We start from the raw sequence: 15,782 nt of genomic DNA on the forward strand, positions 1-15,782 counted from the left end.
CAGTTCGTATAATAGTAAGTTTAAACGCACATCAGTTTTGCGGTTCGTATAAAATAATGAAATATTACATAGAAATAAAACTTCAGTAGGGTGAAATGCACGTTAGTTGAATAAAAGATTGAAAAAGTTGCAAATATCGCCACTTTTAAAATTCTACTTTCAAATTGACAACAAACAAATCGTGTACTTGGTGTATGCTTGTGTATCATTTGAATTTGAAAATGTTTTCTTGAATTAAATCTATTTTTTACCTTACTATAAATAAATATTTCGAGTGGGAGGCACAAAAGCATTTAAAATATTATAAAAAATGAGTGAAGATCGTAAGAAACCTCAGTTTGGTACTAGGTATTTGCATGATCCGGATCAAGTTTTTCAACATAATGCATGGTAATAGTGCATTGCTTTGTTATTTATATTTGATTATTCAAAAAATAAATCATATTCTTTAAGTTTATGAATGAGTCGTGTTTTACTGTCTCAATTAAGCTGTTTTTCCTCGTAATATAACTTAAAGCTCTTAAAATTTTTGTGCAGTTCTTAAGATATACTTCTTTTAAAACAGCATTGATTCCGGAGTTATTCTTCAAATCTATTAAACTATAAAATTTTCAAAACTGAATAAATAATTTTTATTTTTTCAGAAATTGATTAAAAAGTACAATCATTAAAAACATTTTCAAGTAAAATAAATTATTAACTAGGAAAAGAAATAAAAACTATCAGCAGAAAAGCATTCTTACAGATTAAATAACACTTGATGCAGTTTCTATATTATATATATAATGTATATAATAGTTTTATTTATTCATTTTTCTTTAACTGTTGCTCTAGTTCAGCAATTCTCAAATATTCTTTGGAACCCTAGGGTTCTTTGGAAGGGTTCAAGAAGCTCTGAGATATATAATTTTTTTTTAAAACTAGTAGTACTTTTTCTAACCTTATTTATACTTAGATCCAATCAATAAATCGTTATTTAAAATTTTGATTATCTTTATGAAACTATTTAAAAGAAAATACCAATAAAAAAATAGCAATTTAAAAAAAAAAAATTAAAATATTTCTAATATAAATATCTTAAATAATTTATGATAAGTACATGAATTAATAGAAAATTACATTTGTATAACCCAATTAAAATAAAATAGCTAAGTTCGTTAATAAAGAAATATGTTTCTTTGGTAAAATCTTTCATCATTTATTGCAGTTCTTTTTAACTTTTATTTCAGCAAGAACCGTACTTGTCTTATTTGTTTCCTTTTCAGCTTATGTAACAAAGAAAAGTTCTGAACTAAACTCCAAGAAGACAAATTTAACAGTCTGATGTAAAACCTAACTTAAGATTATTAATAATAAAATTTCATACTTCTTATTTGTAAAATAAAGTAGTTTTAATAAACTTTGTTTATAATGCCAGGATTTGAAAGAAGGTTGGTTATTTAGGGTTCCATAGCCGATAAAAGTGAGGAACTGCTGCTCTAGTGGCAGCATATTATGAATTTCACTAGTAACTACAGACCACTGCCAATTTGTTACCGTAAGATCTTTAAGCGTATTTATTCCTGTTTTGATGTATATAGCAAAGATGCCAACTGCACTAGATTTGGCGAAATATTTTAAAACACGGTAGAGAAACGCAAATTATTTGCTGATTTTCGGTTAATTTTGCCAACTTAAGGCTCACCAAGGCTTAAGTGTAAAAAGGGGGCGTATCACATAAGCTTTCAAATTATTTAGAAGTAATGGCGAGTAAAAACCCTATGAATGAAATTTTTAAACTAAGAATCATACATTAGATTAAGACTACCACTCAAAAATATTTATCCACTGTTCGGAGCAAGTTGGCATCTCTGATATAGTTTTATAGTATTTAAAAATATTGTAAATTAGTAAATAATTAATGTATTGCATTAATAATTAGGGATGATGTTGAATGGGATGAAGATCTGAAACGAATGGCTGATGAAAAGATTAGAGCTAATTCTCAAATATTGGTATCAAGTAATGAACAAGGTAATATAAGTTTTCATTTACCTTATTGTAGTTATTAATATTTACATATAATTATCTATATATTTAGAACTTTTTTAAGTGCCTTTAATTATATTCTCTACTTTGTTTTGGGAAAAGCAGGTTGTGTTCCAATTAGTAAGTGTATGTCTTTCATTTATTTATGCGACACACTTTTATTACAAATAGACTCATAATTCAAATGAATAATTTTGACATGATGGTTGACTGTTCTGGTCGGATCCCATACGATGTCTGGTGTTGCTTACTTCATATCTCCAACTTCGTCAAACATACTCACTGCCATCTATCAGCATAAAATGCTATTACTTACTTTTATTATACACAATACCTTTGTTCTGAATAATAGTTCTGAATAATAGTTGAATTGAATAATAGCTTACTTCATATCTCCAACTTCGTCCAACATAACTCACTGCCATCTATCAGCATAAAATGCTATTACTTACTTATATTATGCATAATACCTTTGTTCTGAATAATAGTTTGAGGTTTAAAATTGCATTTATTTATTTTTGAAAATGAATTCAATTTTTGAATTTTATGTTGTATCAATGTTTTTTCTTTCCAATTCACATTGATATATTTAATTTTGAATATATTTAAAATGTGTAATATTAAATTTTAGGTTTTTTGGATTTTTTTTTTTAAACCTACAGAGCAATTTCACTGTCACATGCTGTGTACTGAGCAATCAGATATTATAATTTATCTAAAGTTTGCTATGCAGTTTATATTTGTTTTATAAAAATTAATTTACCTGCTTTTTTGTATTTGCAAAATTAAAGTTAACAGAGTTAAGTATTACTTCTGAAGTATAAAGAAATTTTAGGTATTAAATGGATACAGCAGTACTTATCCATTAAATGGGCCATAAAACTCTTACTTCCATAGTATTTAACTATATTACGTACTTAAGTTATGTACCCATATTAAAAAATTAGGTTTCAACTACCAGTGCACCTATTTACATAGTATCTGTAGTAAATATTAATATAATTACTTAAGCATTACTGGCATCAATAATAACATATTTTTTATTGCCCTCTATAACCAGTTGTTTTACTTATACATCTTTATAAGTTGTCCTTTATTTTTATCATTTGGTCTGCAGGCTGCTGATAAAAAAAATTTAGACTTCTAAATTTTTAAAAANTTTTTTTTTTTTTTTTATTTTTTTTTTTTTTTTTTTTTTTTTTTTTTTGCTATTTGTCATTTTACTAATTTTTTTAAACGCTGAACAAAATGGATGTTCAAAAAAAATTTTATAAAATAGAAAAAAAGTAAACAAACTAAAAAAAATAAAAATATTTGAATTACTTTTGCCCGACTAACCGAAAACTACCTAACTATTCTTTCTTCTGATTATTAATTCATTAATTAATTTTAGAACATACTTTTTAAAAATATTTAAAATATAAATACACCAGATATTAGTTTTATTCTATCGNGTGGGGGCAGGTGCAATCTAAAACAAGATTTTTGTAAAGATAGTGTGAATGGTAGCATGAGTTTGTGTAGTGCTTAAAAGAAATCTTGAAATAACGTGGGGGATATTTTAGAAATTTTGCTGAAAATATATATTTATTTCAAAATAAATATCGGATACAGTAGAGCGCCGATTATCCGAACTGCTCGGAATCGAACGTTGTTCGGTTAATGAAAAGTTCGGATAATTGGAAAGTTGCTTTAAATCAAGTTTAATGATTATTATTTATGCCCTAACTTCTCTTCACACTTTTTCCAGGTTTAGGACAGGCAGTACTATCTAAAATAGCTTAGTTTAAAAGTTTTTTTTCTTAATTTTTAATTTATTTTTTTTACTTTTTTTTACATTTTACTTTTCTATTTTACATTTTCATTTACTTTTTTTTCCATTCCAGCTAACTTTTTTTTTGTTAATTACTGATTTTGACACATTTTACTTTGTTTTCCATTGCCAAAGAAATTCAGCCAAGACTTTTGTTTCAAAAAAGATGCTCTTTTTTTGAGCAGTCATAAATCTTTTTAAATAAATCAACTGAACTGGATCAATATCATTTTGACGTTCTAACCAATTTATTGCAATATCTAATGAATTGCATGCTTCTATATGAGAAGGTCCACTATCTTGAACTTGATCACCTACTTCTTCCTTTTCATCTGAGGAGTTCCAATTTTCTTTCAAAATTTCAGCAACAATTTCATCATCAAACTTTAAATCCTGGGACATTTTCAGTGTTTCGACACCAGTATTCTATTTTTCTATTTTTTCTGCTGCATAACCTGGCATCTTTTCAGCCAGAAGATCTACTGGTTTAGAAATTTAGAAAAATTGTTGATAAGTTGAAAAGTATTCTAAACTTCAAAAAAAAGAATTCAGACATAGTTCGGATAATTTGACGTTCGGATAATAAGGGTTCGGATAAATGGCGCTCTACTGTAATTCTTAATAGTTAATATTAAATGTTTAGCTGTTGGCATCAATATAATTTAAATTAGATAACAGGATAAATGCAGCTAGGTGTTCATTTCTCCCTGTCTTTCTTCTTATTCCGTTGAGGAGCTGTAGTATTCTGTTCCACACCTGGCAGATATGATCACAGAAAGATAAAGCCTTGGAATATTTTATAACCTTTGTTGAACAGCCGACCCAATTTTTTGGGTTTGCAACTGCTAGAATTCTACTTTGTAGCCTTGTAGTTTTGAACCCAACCCAGAAGACAAAGGAACTCCTGGATCAAGTACTGGAAGAAATGTGCCTTCGCGGAGCACTTTTTGATAGAACTAACCCGCATTTTGCGGTACATGTAGAGAAAACTATAAAGACCCCTCACATTTAGCCTTTAGCCCATGATCCCTCTACCAACCACTGAGGATATTTAATGTCAGCCCTGTGGTCAGTGCAAGCTGGGTGCGGAATTCATATCAACCAGCCATCGCTGAGATTTGAACCCAGTTCACCTCATTGGAAATTCAACATTCTGTCCTCTGAGCCACCATGACTAACTTTGTAAAACTAGTGATGCTGAGATAGTCTGAATTGTGCTGAACCAAATAAACAGCCAGAATTTGATTAAGGTAACCCCTCTACCATCGGCTGCTGCACAGGCTCCCAATGCTCAGGCAGAACAGGGAAAAACTAGAATTCTCAGGGAATTTTATTTTAACTCTAAAAAGTAGGGAAAGTTGCAATTTTTTCCAAAAAACCTGGAAAATAACCAGTCTTAGAATTGTCAGTAACAGTAAACAGTTATTGAGATTTGAGTTAAATAATTCCAACATGTTTTTCAATTATTCCATAAAAGTTCACATTTTAGTGAAACTGTTCCATGTTTCCATTCTCATTCAATTATATAGTTTTGCTTACAAAATCTAATAGTTGACAATAAAAATAAAATAATTTTTTTTTTAACTTTCTGATGAAAAATGGCATGGTATCCATAAAACATGGTATGGATTTACCTGATATACCTCGAAAAGTCAGAGGTTCTGAAATTGAGGGAAAACCCTCTGCATTTTCTTGAAGAATCCTATGCCTGTTTTAATAGTGGTTATAGTGAAAACATCATGTATACAAATGTATCACTAGGGGGGGGGGTGGACCACTAAGTTGTGTAAAAGAACTATTAGTGCTATTAAACTCATTGTAGATGTGTGCTATGAGCTCTTAATGTCATTGTATGGCCATGGATGACTTCCACTAATATTTATGTTAAGTGCTGATTCTCTGTTTCTCTACTATTTTTGATATGTGATCCTGTAATAAAATCTTGTTTTCTGCAAATTTCTGTTTTAATTGCATGTGTGTTACATCAGAAATCTTTTAAAGTTGTATACTTGTTCTTTATGGCTTGAACTTTTTTTTCTCTCCCTTTAGGTAGGATGTGGTGTTGGAAATACAGTTTTCCCAATACTTGAAACTAATAAGTATATTAAATTTTATTTCTCATTTTATTATTTACTTGACTCTTGTGTCCAGTTTATTTGCATGATCTCTTTGATTTTTATTTAAATTACTCTAAATATAAGCCAGTTAGAAAAAAGGGCATGAAAATGCAATCTAAAAACTTCGAATTCAATGTCAAAGTACCAGACGTTTCAGGATCTCCAATGCCTTCAACCTCAGTTGCACCCTAAACCAGAATTAAACATTTGCAAGAACGCATGTCAGATAGGGTATTCTAGATAGACCTGGTGCTGCCATCGCGGTAGTATTTCCATATGGTTTACCACAGAGAGAAAAAAAAATAGAGAAGATAATATAAAGGGGAAAAAAAATTCAAGATGAAATTATGAAATACAAAGGTTCTCCTATCATTGCAGACAGATGTAAAATACAACAAAAACTGAATCTGTAGAATTAAGTAATAGAATAGGAAATCAAACTTCAAGATATTTACTTTGATGGAGGTAAAACAAAACTTTGGTAAATAAAAGAGGCAAACGATGCTTGTTATCATCATAAACCTAAAATAGAACAATATGTACAGTGCTTCAGAAAAAAATTGGACCACCCTAAATTACTTTTGATCTAATGATCAGATCTTCATGTTCTAGGACATATTATTGGTTTAAGGGGATGACCTCAAATATGCTAATTAATAAATGCAAATGATATTTTAAGTTACGATACTAGACATAAAAAAGTACTTTCTCTGAATAAACGTAACTTTTTTTCTACAAATAAGGATTTATGACCCCAAAATATTAGGCCTAATCTGGGAAATATGGTCCTAATAGTTTGGTTAAAAAAATAATCCAAAGTTTGGGCCCTTGATTTTAATTTTACTTTTTGCATATTTCACCTTATCTCAAATACTTTTTAAGCAAATTAAAAAAAAATTTCACACAATTATAAAAGTCGTTTTTTGAAGGATAATTCCATGCAAAAATTAAATGTTAGTAAATATTTATTATTTTTTATTATATTATTTAATAATAGTTGAAAAAATTTTAAATTGTAAGGTATAAATTTTTTTACATAAATTTAAAGTATGTAGTTTTACTTCGCAAAAAACAAATTTCGAGTGAAATCAGTTGAACAGTTCCTGAGAAATCGAATTTCAGAAAAGTCGTGTATTTAAATTCTGTCTAAAAGAATTGTGTGTTAATTTCATAACTTAAAATATGGTCTGCACTTATTAATTAACCGCATATTTGAGATCACCCCCTTGAACCTTAAAGAATGAGTCCTAGAAGTGAAGATTCAACCAAAAGTTATTGAAGATGGTCCTTTTTTTAGGTACACTGTACATGTACTATAATTTCTACTGATTGCTTTCTAGGATATATTTCCTTTTATTTTCTCAGTATATTGGATTTAAATTATTTTTTGATAATTAGAGTTAAGAAGTTTAAAATTATTTTTATATTTTTACAGAGATTCTAATGTATGTGTATACTGCTGTGATTTCTCTGAAGTTGCTGTTAATTTAGTTAAGGTAAATATACTATAAAATTTTTTTTTTACTAATGTTGTATGAGCTAGAGCTTATGTCATGTAATATAAAAATCATATATAATAATCATATTATTCATGGGTGCCAAGTACTGGATTTTCCAGTGAGGAATTTTGTCAATTTCCTCTTGCTTCCTGGTTTAAATAAATAAAAATAAAAAATATTAGTTTTTGTATGCTTCAGAAAATTTCCTAAAATTGAAAGTTTCTGAATGAGATAGATTTTTTACTCAGTTAATTGTTTACTTGAGTATTTAAGTAAGTATCATTGCTAAATAAGTAAGTTTTTTACAGTGTTTTAAAATGTTTGTTTTTTAAAACTCTTTAATTTTAAGACAATTGAATAACATTTGAAAACATTTATAACATTTAAAAAAAAATTCAAAATTTATTATTATTGAAGTTTATTAATTCGAAAATACGTGTAAAATAATAAAAAGCATTCCACCTTTAAGTTTATTTAATGTTAAACATAAATAGAGAATATTCCAGTTGTATCAAATTCTCAATTATTATTGGAATGTTGTTTTTGTATTTAACTATAAAACCCCTAAAATGCATGTGTTTTACTATTATGTAGGTGTTACATAATAGTTTGCATGACTTCCTTTGTATAATCAACTGGATTAACATTTAATCCAGTTGATTTTGTAAAATCAACTAGATTAAATATTTAGCCTTTACATGTTGACAGCTAATCACATTTGTGATTTAAAAATAATTAATATAAATTACAAGTTGTACTAAGTATTACAAGTAAAATTAATACTAAATGTAATATATTTTTGATTAAGAAAATCTTTATATAATTCTTATATATGTTTGATTTGCACATTAGTATAATGTTCAAGTGTGACATTAAAAGAATATCAAATTTACGTATAAATACCATTACATAATAAGAAAAAAATTGACTGAGACTAATTTTGAGTGAGACGAATTTATGGGAATACACTTAAAACAAATTTGAAGGTTATTTATTCAAACTAAATGTTAATAATTAAATTTAGTCAGAGACAAAAAAATAAATAAAATGGAAATAGAGCAAGATACAGCATATAAATTTTGTGCTTGATTTCTTCCTTTTCCTGTTGTAATTAGATCATGCTTAGTAGAATAATCTCTAACACATCAAAAAGTTATAAATACTCTTTTTTTTTTCCCCTCTGCCCAAGTCTACCATTTTTTGTACTATAAATATTTCAAAATGTTTCTTGCTGCGAGAATAATTTTAAAAAAAATTATAACCTTTGAAGTTGAATTATCATTTTTATCAATCTTCTAGAATTGTTCTTCGCCAGCAGATCATATGTTGGTAAAGTTAGTTTATAATCACCCTGTATTTAACAAAGCATTCTCATTACATGTTAAATATTTGAGTTTTAATTAAACCAATTACATATTCTAATGCTTTTCTTTTAACAGATTCAAATCTGAAAATATAGGAAATATATATATATATAATGTGAAACCCATTATTTATTTAGAATTAAGAGTTTTAATTTACATGTTCTGTAACATTTAATTTAATTTATGTATTAATGTTTTTTTCCCCTTCATCTTTCTCAGAACAATCCTTTATTTGATGCACAAAAATGTCATCCCTTTGTCTGTGATATATCCTCCGACCAGTTTGATGTCCCCTTTGAAGAAAATAGTTTAGATTACATCATTTTAGTATTTGTTTTATCAGCTATTCATCCTGAAAAGTAAGTATTTTGCTAATGTTTATTATGATGTAAAAAGAAATAACGTAAATCTTTATATTTTTTTAAAATGTTAACCATTATTTAAATAAACTGAGATTTCTATGTTACTAAATGTTATCTTTTTTTATCACACAATTGCAAGCATATGTGCAGAATTAAGTAAATATAGTAGGTAGGCTCTGTTAATATAAAGTATTTTAAAATATTGCTACAAAAATTTGATTACTGACATTTGAAATTACTACAGTTGATTAGGGTAGAAGCAGAGTATTATGTATTAACTGTCCTTAATGTGTAATTTTAGAATCCTAGTCTAAAATAAAGTTTAAAAAGTACTCATATTAAGGGTCGATTAACATTTATGCACAAAGAAACAAAAATGATATCTAAAAAGTCACTATTGAGAAAGTTAGGGTGAAAAACATCAAAACCAGTTTGTTTGACTGACAGAACCTGGAGATTCTTCTTATAACTGCCTTTTAACTCTCCTCTTTTTCTACCAGTTTTTGATGTTTTTAATGATTTATTGGATCTGGGTAGTATTTTTGATTTTAGATCTCTTAAATATTAATTTGTGACCTTGAATTTGTATACTTTATCTACTTAATGTTTAGTTATTTCTTAATTTTCAATAAGGATTCTAAAAATATACATAAATAGTGGTCATTACAGAATACCTTGTTCTATGAACACTTTAAGTCAGTGGTCCCCAAAGAACTTTCTAGATTGCTAGCTAGAACTAGTTTGAGAGCTAGAACTTTTTTTAAACTTGTTTTGATCCTCCAAACCTGTCTATATTTCTAATAATACAGTAATATTCAATGTATATTGTATGAATAAATAAAAGGATAATTACTTTAAAAATTGTACTAGTATCTCTGATCAAGCCTTTCAATTTTAAATTAAAATAATCACATTCAACAATAAAGAAGTCTGTTTCTCTAATAAACATTCACAACATTTATTTCCGACCTTTTTCATTTCAACAAATTCCACTCCAGACTTGAGAATTCTACTGTACGACAAAAAAAACTAATTTTGTTGCTTTTATTGATAAAATGATACAATGAAAAAAATTTCATTTTTCACATTATATATTTTTAAAATAAATCGAAGTTTTTCTTTGATTAATATACTCACAATTTCTGATGATTTTTATTCACAAAGTCTAGAGCTTCCATTGATAGTTGGTCAATCGCTTAGTGTTCCATGGCCAAAAAAATTGGAAACTACACTCTTTTAAATTGTTTTTAAGTTAGAGACTTCACTTGAGCTAATCTTAATATTGACAAGGTGCATAGCGTTTTTAGAAAGTGCTTATCTTAGATTTAAATCTTTTAAGAGCCCTTAAAGTTGCTTTTTTTTTATTGGGGGGTTGAAAAAAGTGCTTAATTTTTTATCTTTTAAAAAGACCTTTTTTTTTTACCTTATCGATTATCATTTTTAATTATAAAAAATGCCTGATTTTCTCTGCAGTATTTATCAGAAACTAGTTATTTTATCATGATTATGGAAAGTTTTTGGATTTTATTGATTTTATGTTTATAAATTAAGAACTTTAAACGATATTAAAAATAATTTTTATTACTTCACAGACCCTAATTGTGATTTTTTTTGGAAAGTGATTTATTTGACTATATTTAAGAAATATTTAGAGGGTGCTTATTTTTTGTTGAAAAATCTGGCTAAACCTCCTGATTGAAACAAACTTAGTTATAACATGAATTATACATGATATATAATAATATAATATAGTTATTACGTGAATAAGTTCCATAATAACACTTTTTTCAGTTATAACAAAAAATGCTATTCTAGAGCATAATGATTTATCCAATATAATTATCAGGGTTTATAAACCCTTGTCACCATGATGCATACTTGCTAATATATATATTTATATTTTTGCTATATATATATTTTTGGTCTGCTGCTCCCAAGAAATTTTTAATTATTGTAGATACTTAATAATGTACATGTCAGTGTGATAAACCAAAATTGGCGACTGTCGACTTTCACGGATAAATGTCCACTGTAACATAATCACTTTATCAAATGTCCGAAATAGATGCTGGATTTGATTTGATGTTAATTATCTGATTTGAAATTAATTATCTGTACTATTATCTGGTTAAGATTAAGAAAATTATCATTGTTGAGAATAGCAGGACAGTATGGATATTTTAACTGCCATTTTTTATTGTAATGTTTTTTTAATTTAAAAATCTCTGCCTGTTGTACCCTATACTGATTTTTTTTGTCCGGTATTTCCAATACAGATATCAAAATATAGAGTAAATAAAATATCAATGCATAAATTATTACAGGGCTGCCATCACTTTCTATGCTTTTTGTAAATATTTATCCCAGTGGTAGCTATGTTTATGTTTTATTTTATTATTTTTTAGTCATTTAAGCTTATTTTTCACGCTACTATAAATGATTTAAAAGTTGATGCAATGCCACTTTATTTCAACTTTTTAGTGGTAAAACATTGAAAAGATTGGTAAAATTACCAAAAATTCTGAAGGCTTTGGTTTTTAAATGTCTACCATTCTAGTAAATATTTAGCAAAAACTGTAGTATTTGGTTGACCTAGTTATTATTTAATCGGACATAACAAATTTTACGGACGTTCACCAATGATGTTGATTGTATATTGACATTCACTAGTAAAAGTTAAAGTTCCCCAGATTTTGGTCTTCTATGGTAACAAACATTTGAGGCATGTGTGAATATTATTTTAATTATTTTTTTACTTAATATTTAAACATAAAATCCTAGTTTTTTTCAAAAATTAATTGATTACCATCCTGAATTAACTTGTGAGTTTTAATCGTTTAAGTAAACTTTTTGTCATGCTGTTCAAAATTCATTTGGATTTGTATAAACATAGTAATTATTAAATACTTCATGAAGTAATGAATAATTTAATTTTCTTCTATTTTAAACACATAAATTTTTATGCTTAAATCTGAAAATAAATCTTAGTACCTGAATTCAATTTTGTTTTACATCATGACCTCTTTATTTATTTATTGTTATCCTATATTTGCGTTGATTTTGCTTTAAATTGTTTTTTCCAGAATGCAAAGTGCTATTAGTAGATTAGCAAACTATCTGAAACCAGGGGGTCAAATTTTGTTTAGAGATTACGGGAAATATGATATGGTAGAACTTCGTTTCAAGCCTGGTCGATGCCTGAGTGAACACTTTTATGTGAGAGGTGATGGCACTAGAGTTTTCTTTTTCTCCGAAGGTAGGCATTCTCTATTTTGAATTTATTCTTTACTAATTACTTTTCTATTCCTTACTTATTTCTAATTATCTTTCTTAATAATGTAATTTGATAATACATTACAATATTTGTCAATTTTTTTTTTAAAAAAATCAGTGCTTATTTTGGATAATTCACACTTTTTTAGCCTCTACTTTGGATTTCAATGAAACAGAGTCTACTGAATAAGTTTAAAGCATATTAAATGTTTCCCTGCTCAGTAAATAATACAAGTGATATTTTTTAAAGGTAATCTCAATTAAATGTAAGGTATGCTGTATCTAATTATGATTGGTTTTCGCACAAAGTTGCTCTCTACATAAGCATGTAAATTGGAATGAGTACTCAAATTGTGTTATGAAGCAACTAAATTTTAAAAAAAAAAAAATAATTTTATTACTTTTTAATTGTAATATAAAAAAAAGAGAGAGAGTATTAAAAAATTTTATGATTTCAGGAAAAAGTGTCGATACTTCCTAATTGCTCCCTGTTTCCTATTCTAAAACCTTCCTATTCCATTTGCATATCTATATATATATTTCTAACTGAAACTAGTAAGGCTCTAAGAAATAGTCTAAATCAGTTTGCAAGAACTATCTATTTTCTATCTTTTTCCCTGTTAGGTCAAATCAAAGCAAATGTTTTTTTTTAAATTTATTTGAACAGGGTTTCAGTGGGTCAGGGAGAACAGGAAAGACCTGGAATTTTCAGGGAATTTTATTTTAACTCCAAAAATCAGGGAATAGTCAGGAAAATTTGCAATTTTTTTACCAAAACCTGGAATATTTCTATACCATACCTGGAAAATAACCAGGCTTAAAATTATTAGTAGCAGTAATCAGTTATTGATATTCAAGTTAAATAATTCTAACATCTATTACAATTATTTGTTTTGAAAATTTCACATTTTAGTCAAACTGAAATGTTCCCTTCCTTATTTAATAATATTTGTTTTACACAGAAAATATAATAAATCACATTACAAATAAAAGAATCAAAGTATTTCTGATGAAAATATGGTCTCAATTTTCATTGAAATTTACCTGGTATGCCGCCTGTAAATGTCATGGAATTTTTTTTCTGAAATTGAGTGGGAACCCTGTTTGTTTGAAACTAATTTTGGACATTTGTGAGATTAAAACTTTCCAAGTCTATCAAATACTATATGCTCATTATTATTATTTTATCTCTTTTAGATGAAGTGGATAAATTGTTCACCACTGCAGGATTAGTTAAAACTCAGCTTTACAGTAGCAAAAGACTTCAAGTCAACAGAGGAAAACATCTAAAGATGTACAGAATATGGATTCAAGCCAAATATATGAAACCATTATGAATTATTTAGTTAAAATTAATATGTTGTTATCCAACCATTTATTTATCATTTTGTAAATATGTAAAATCTAAAATTTTAAGTATTGCTAAAATGTGAACATGAATAAAAATATCTAAATATTACATTTTAAAAATTGTTTGTTGTTTCAATTTTTCTGGGTCACCTTTGAGTCAGGGAAATTTAGAATTGTAATGAATTTTGATTTTGAGAAGAAAAAAAAGATTGTTAGGAATTATTGTAATTTTCAGTCAAAACAGAAAAATTCTTGCAATATGCCTGTAAAATAACAAATTTAAAAACTCATGGTAATAGTAAGTAGCTAATAAGGCTCAAAGTTTGTTTGAGATTTCTTTATAAATATAACCATAATTTTAGTTCCATATTATTATGTTTCTTTTTTTCAAATTAATTTTTCAGATAAATTAATTTTAGGTTTTTAATCCCAAGTAAGATCTATGATTACTGGCTATTTTTTTTAAAGAACTCGAATAATAAATAATGTTATATTAAGTTTTCAATTTTTTCTGGTTTTTATAGAAATATTGCTTATATATTTAATTAATACATTGGGTATACTAAAATATGAACAGTGAGCAAAAAAAAAAAAAATGGACCACTCTGAATAAATTTGATCTAGTGATCAGATTTTCACGTTCTAGGATTCAATCTTAATGGCTCAAGGGGGTGACTTCAAATATACCAATCAATAAGGGCTGACAATATTTTAAGTTACAAAATCAGACTCAAAAACGTACTTTCTTTGAGTAAACATACCTTTTTATTCAACGGATTTGGATTTCTGACCCCTAAAATCTAGGGGGTAGCTGCAATTTGGAAATTATAGTCCCAATATTTTAATTAGGAGAGTGCTCCAAAGTTTGAATCCATTAATGTTAATTTTATATTTTGCTTATTTCGTTATATCTCGAGAGCTTTTTAATGGAGTTAAATTTTTGCACACGATTTTAAAATTCATTTATCCAAAGATAATTCTATGCAAAAAGTAACCTTTATTAAATATTTATTATTTTTTTACTTTATTTAATAATGCTTGAAAAAATTTGAACTGTAAGGTATAAAATTTTTTGCATCATTTTAAAGAATATAATTTTGCATGGCCAAATACAAAATTTGGGCAAAATCGGTCGAATAGTTCCTCAGATATTGAATTTCAAAAAAGTCAGATGTTTGAAATTTGATTTCTCAGGAACTTTTCGACCGATTTTGCTCAAAATTTGTATTTTGTAATGTAAAATTATATTCTTTAAAACAGTGCAAAAATTGTATACCTTACAATTCAAAATTTTTTGACTGTTTAATAAAAAATAATAAATGTATACTACAATTTCTTTTTTATATGGAATCATTTTGGGAGAAACAAATTTTATAACTGTGTAATAAATTTTCAATTTGCTTAAAAAGTTGTCAAGATATCGCGAAATACGCAAAAAATTACGTTAACATATAGGGGTCCAAATTTTTCGCCCTTATCCTGACCAAACTATTGGGCTCCTATTTTCCAGAATGGAGCTAATCCCAATATTTTGGCGGTCAGAAATCCGAATTTGTCGGAAAAAAGATATGTTTACTCAGAGACAGTACGTTTTTGTGTCTGTTTTTGTAACTTAAACTATAGTCTGCACTGATTAATTAGTATATTTGAGTTCACCCCCTCGAACCATTAGGATTGAGTCCTAGAATGTGAAGATCCAATCATTAGATCAAAAGTTATTAAGGGTGGTCCATTTATATTTTTGCTCACTGTACGTTAAATCTTCACCTTCTGAAATTTTGATTTTATGATATTTGACATTTTCTGTGAAAAAGTGAATTTAATTGTTTACTGGGTAAAAAAATTATATTTATGGTGAAATATTTGCTGCTTATAGTAAAAAATTAATCTGGAATTTGATAAAATTTTCTTTGGAAACCAGCAAAAGTCAGAGAATTTCAGATATATACATACACATAGTGAATGTATGTATATAT

The 15,782-nt window shown here is 27.2% G+C and overlaps 1 protein-coding gene across 1 annotated transcript; it reads left to right on the forward strand.

Moving 5' to 3' along the window:
• Nucleotides 1-10: 10 nt before the first annotated feature.
• LOC107455254 (methyltransferase-like protein) lies at nucleotides 11-13,926 on the forward strand. The gene is made up of 8 exons (XM_071178076.1): nucleotides 11-390; nucleotides 1,922-2,040; nucleotides 3,779-3,792; nucleotides 5,891-5,940; nucleotides 7,394-7,454; nucleotides 9,041-9,180; nucleotides 12,267-12,439; nucleotides 13,654-13,926. Exons 1-8 carry the CDS (start codon nucleotides 311-313, stop codon nucleotides 13,791-13,793), a joined length of 777 nt encoding a protein of 258 aa, XP_071034177.1. The 5' UTR covers nucleotides 11-310; the 3' UTR covers nucleotides 13,794-13,926.
• The last annotated feature ends 1,856 nt before the right edge of the window (nucleotides 13,927-15,782 follow it).

This window comes from Parasteatoda tepidariorum, chromosome 1 (assembly GCF_043381705.1).
Source record: "Parasteatoda tepidariorum isolate YZ-2023 chromosome 1, CAS_Ptep_4.0, whole genome shotgun sequence".
Classification (NCBI taxonomy): domain Eukaryota; kingdom Metazoa; phylum Arthropoda; class Arachnida; order Araneae; family Theridiidae; genus Parasteatoda; species Parasteatoda tepidariorum.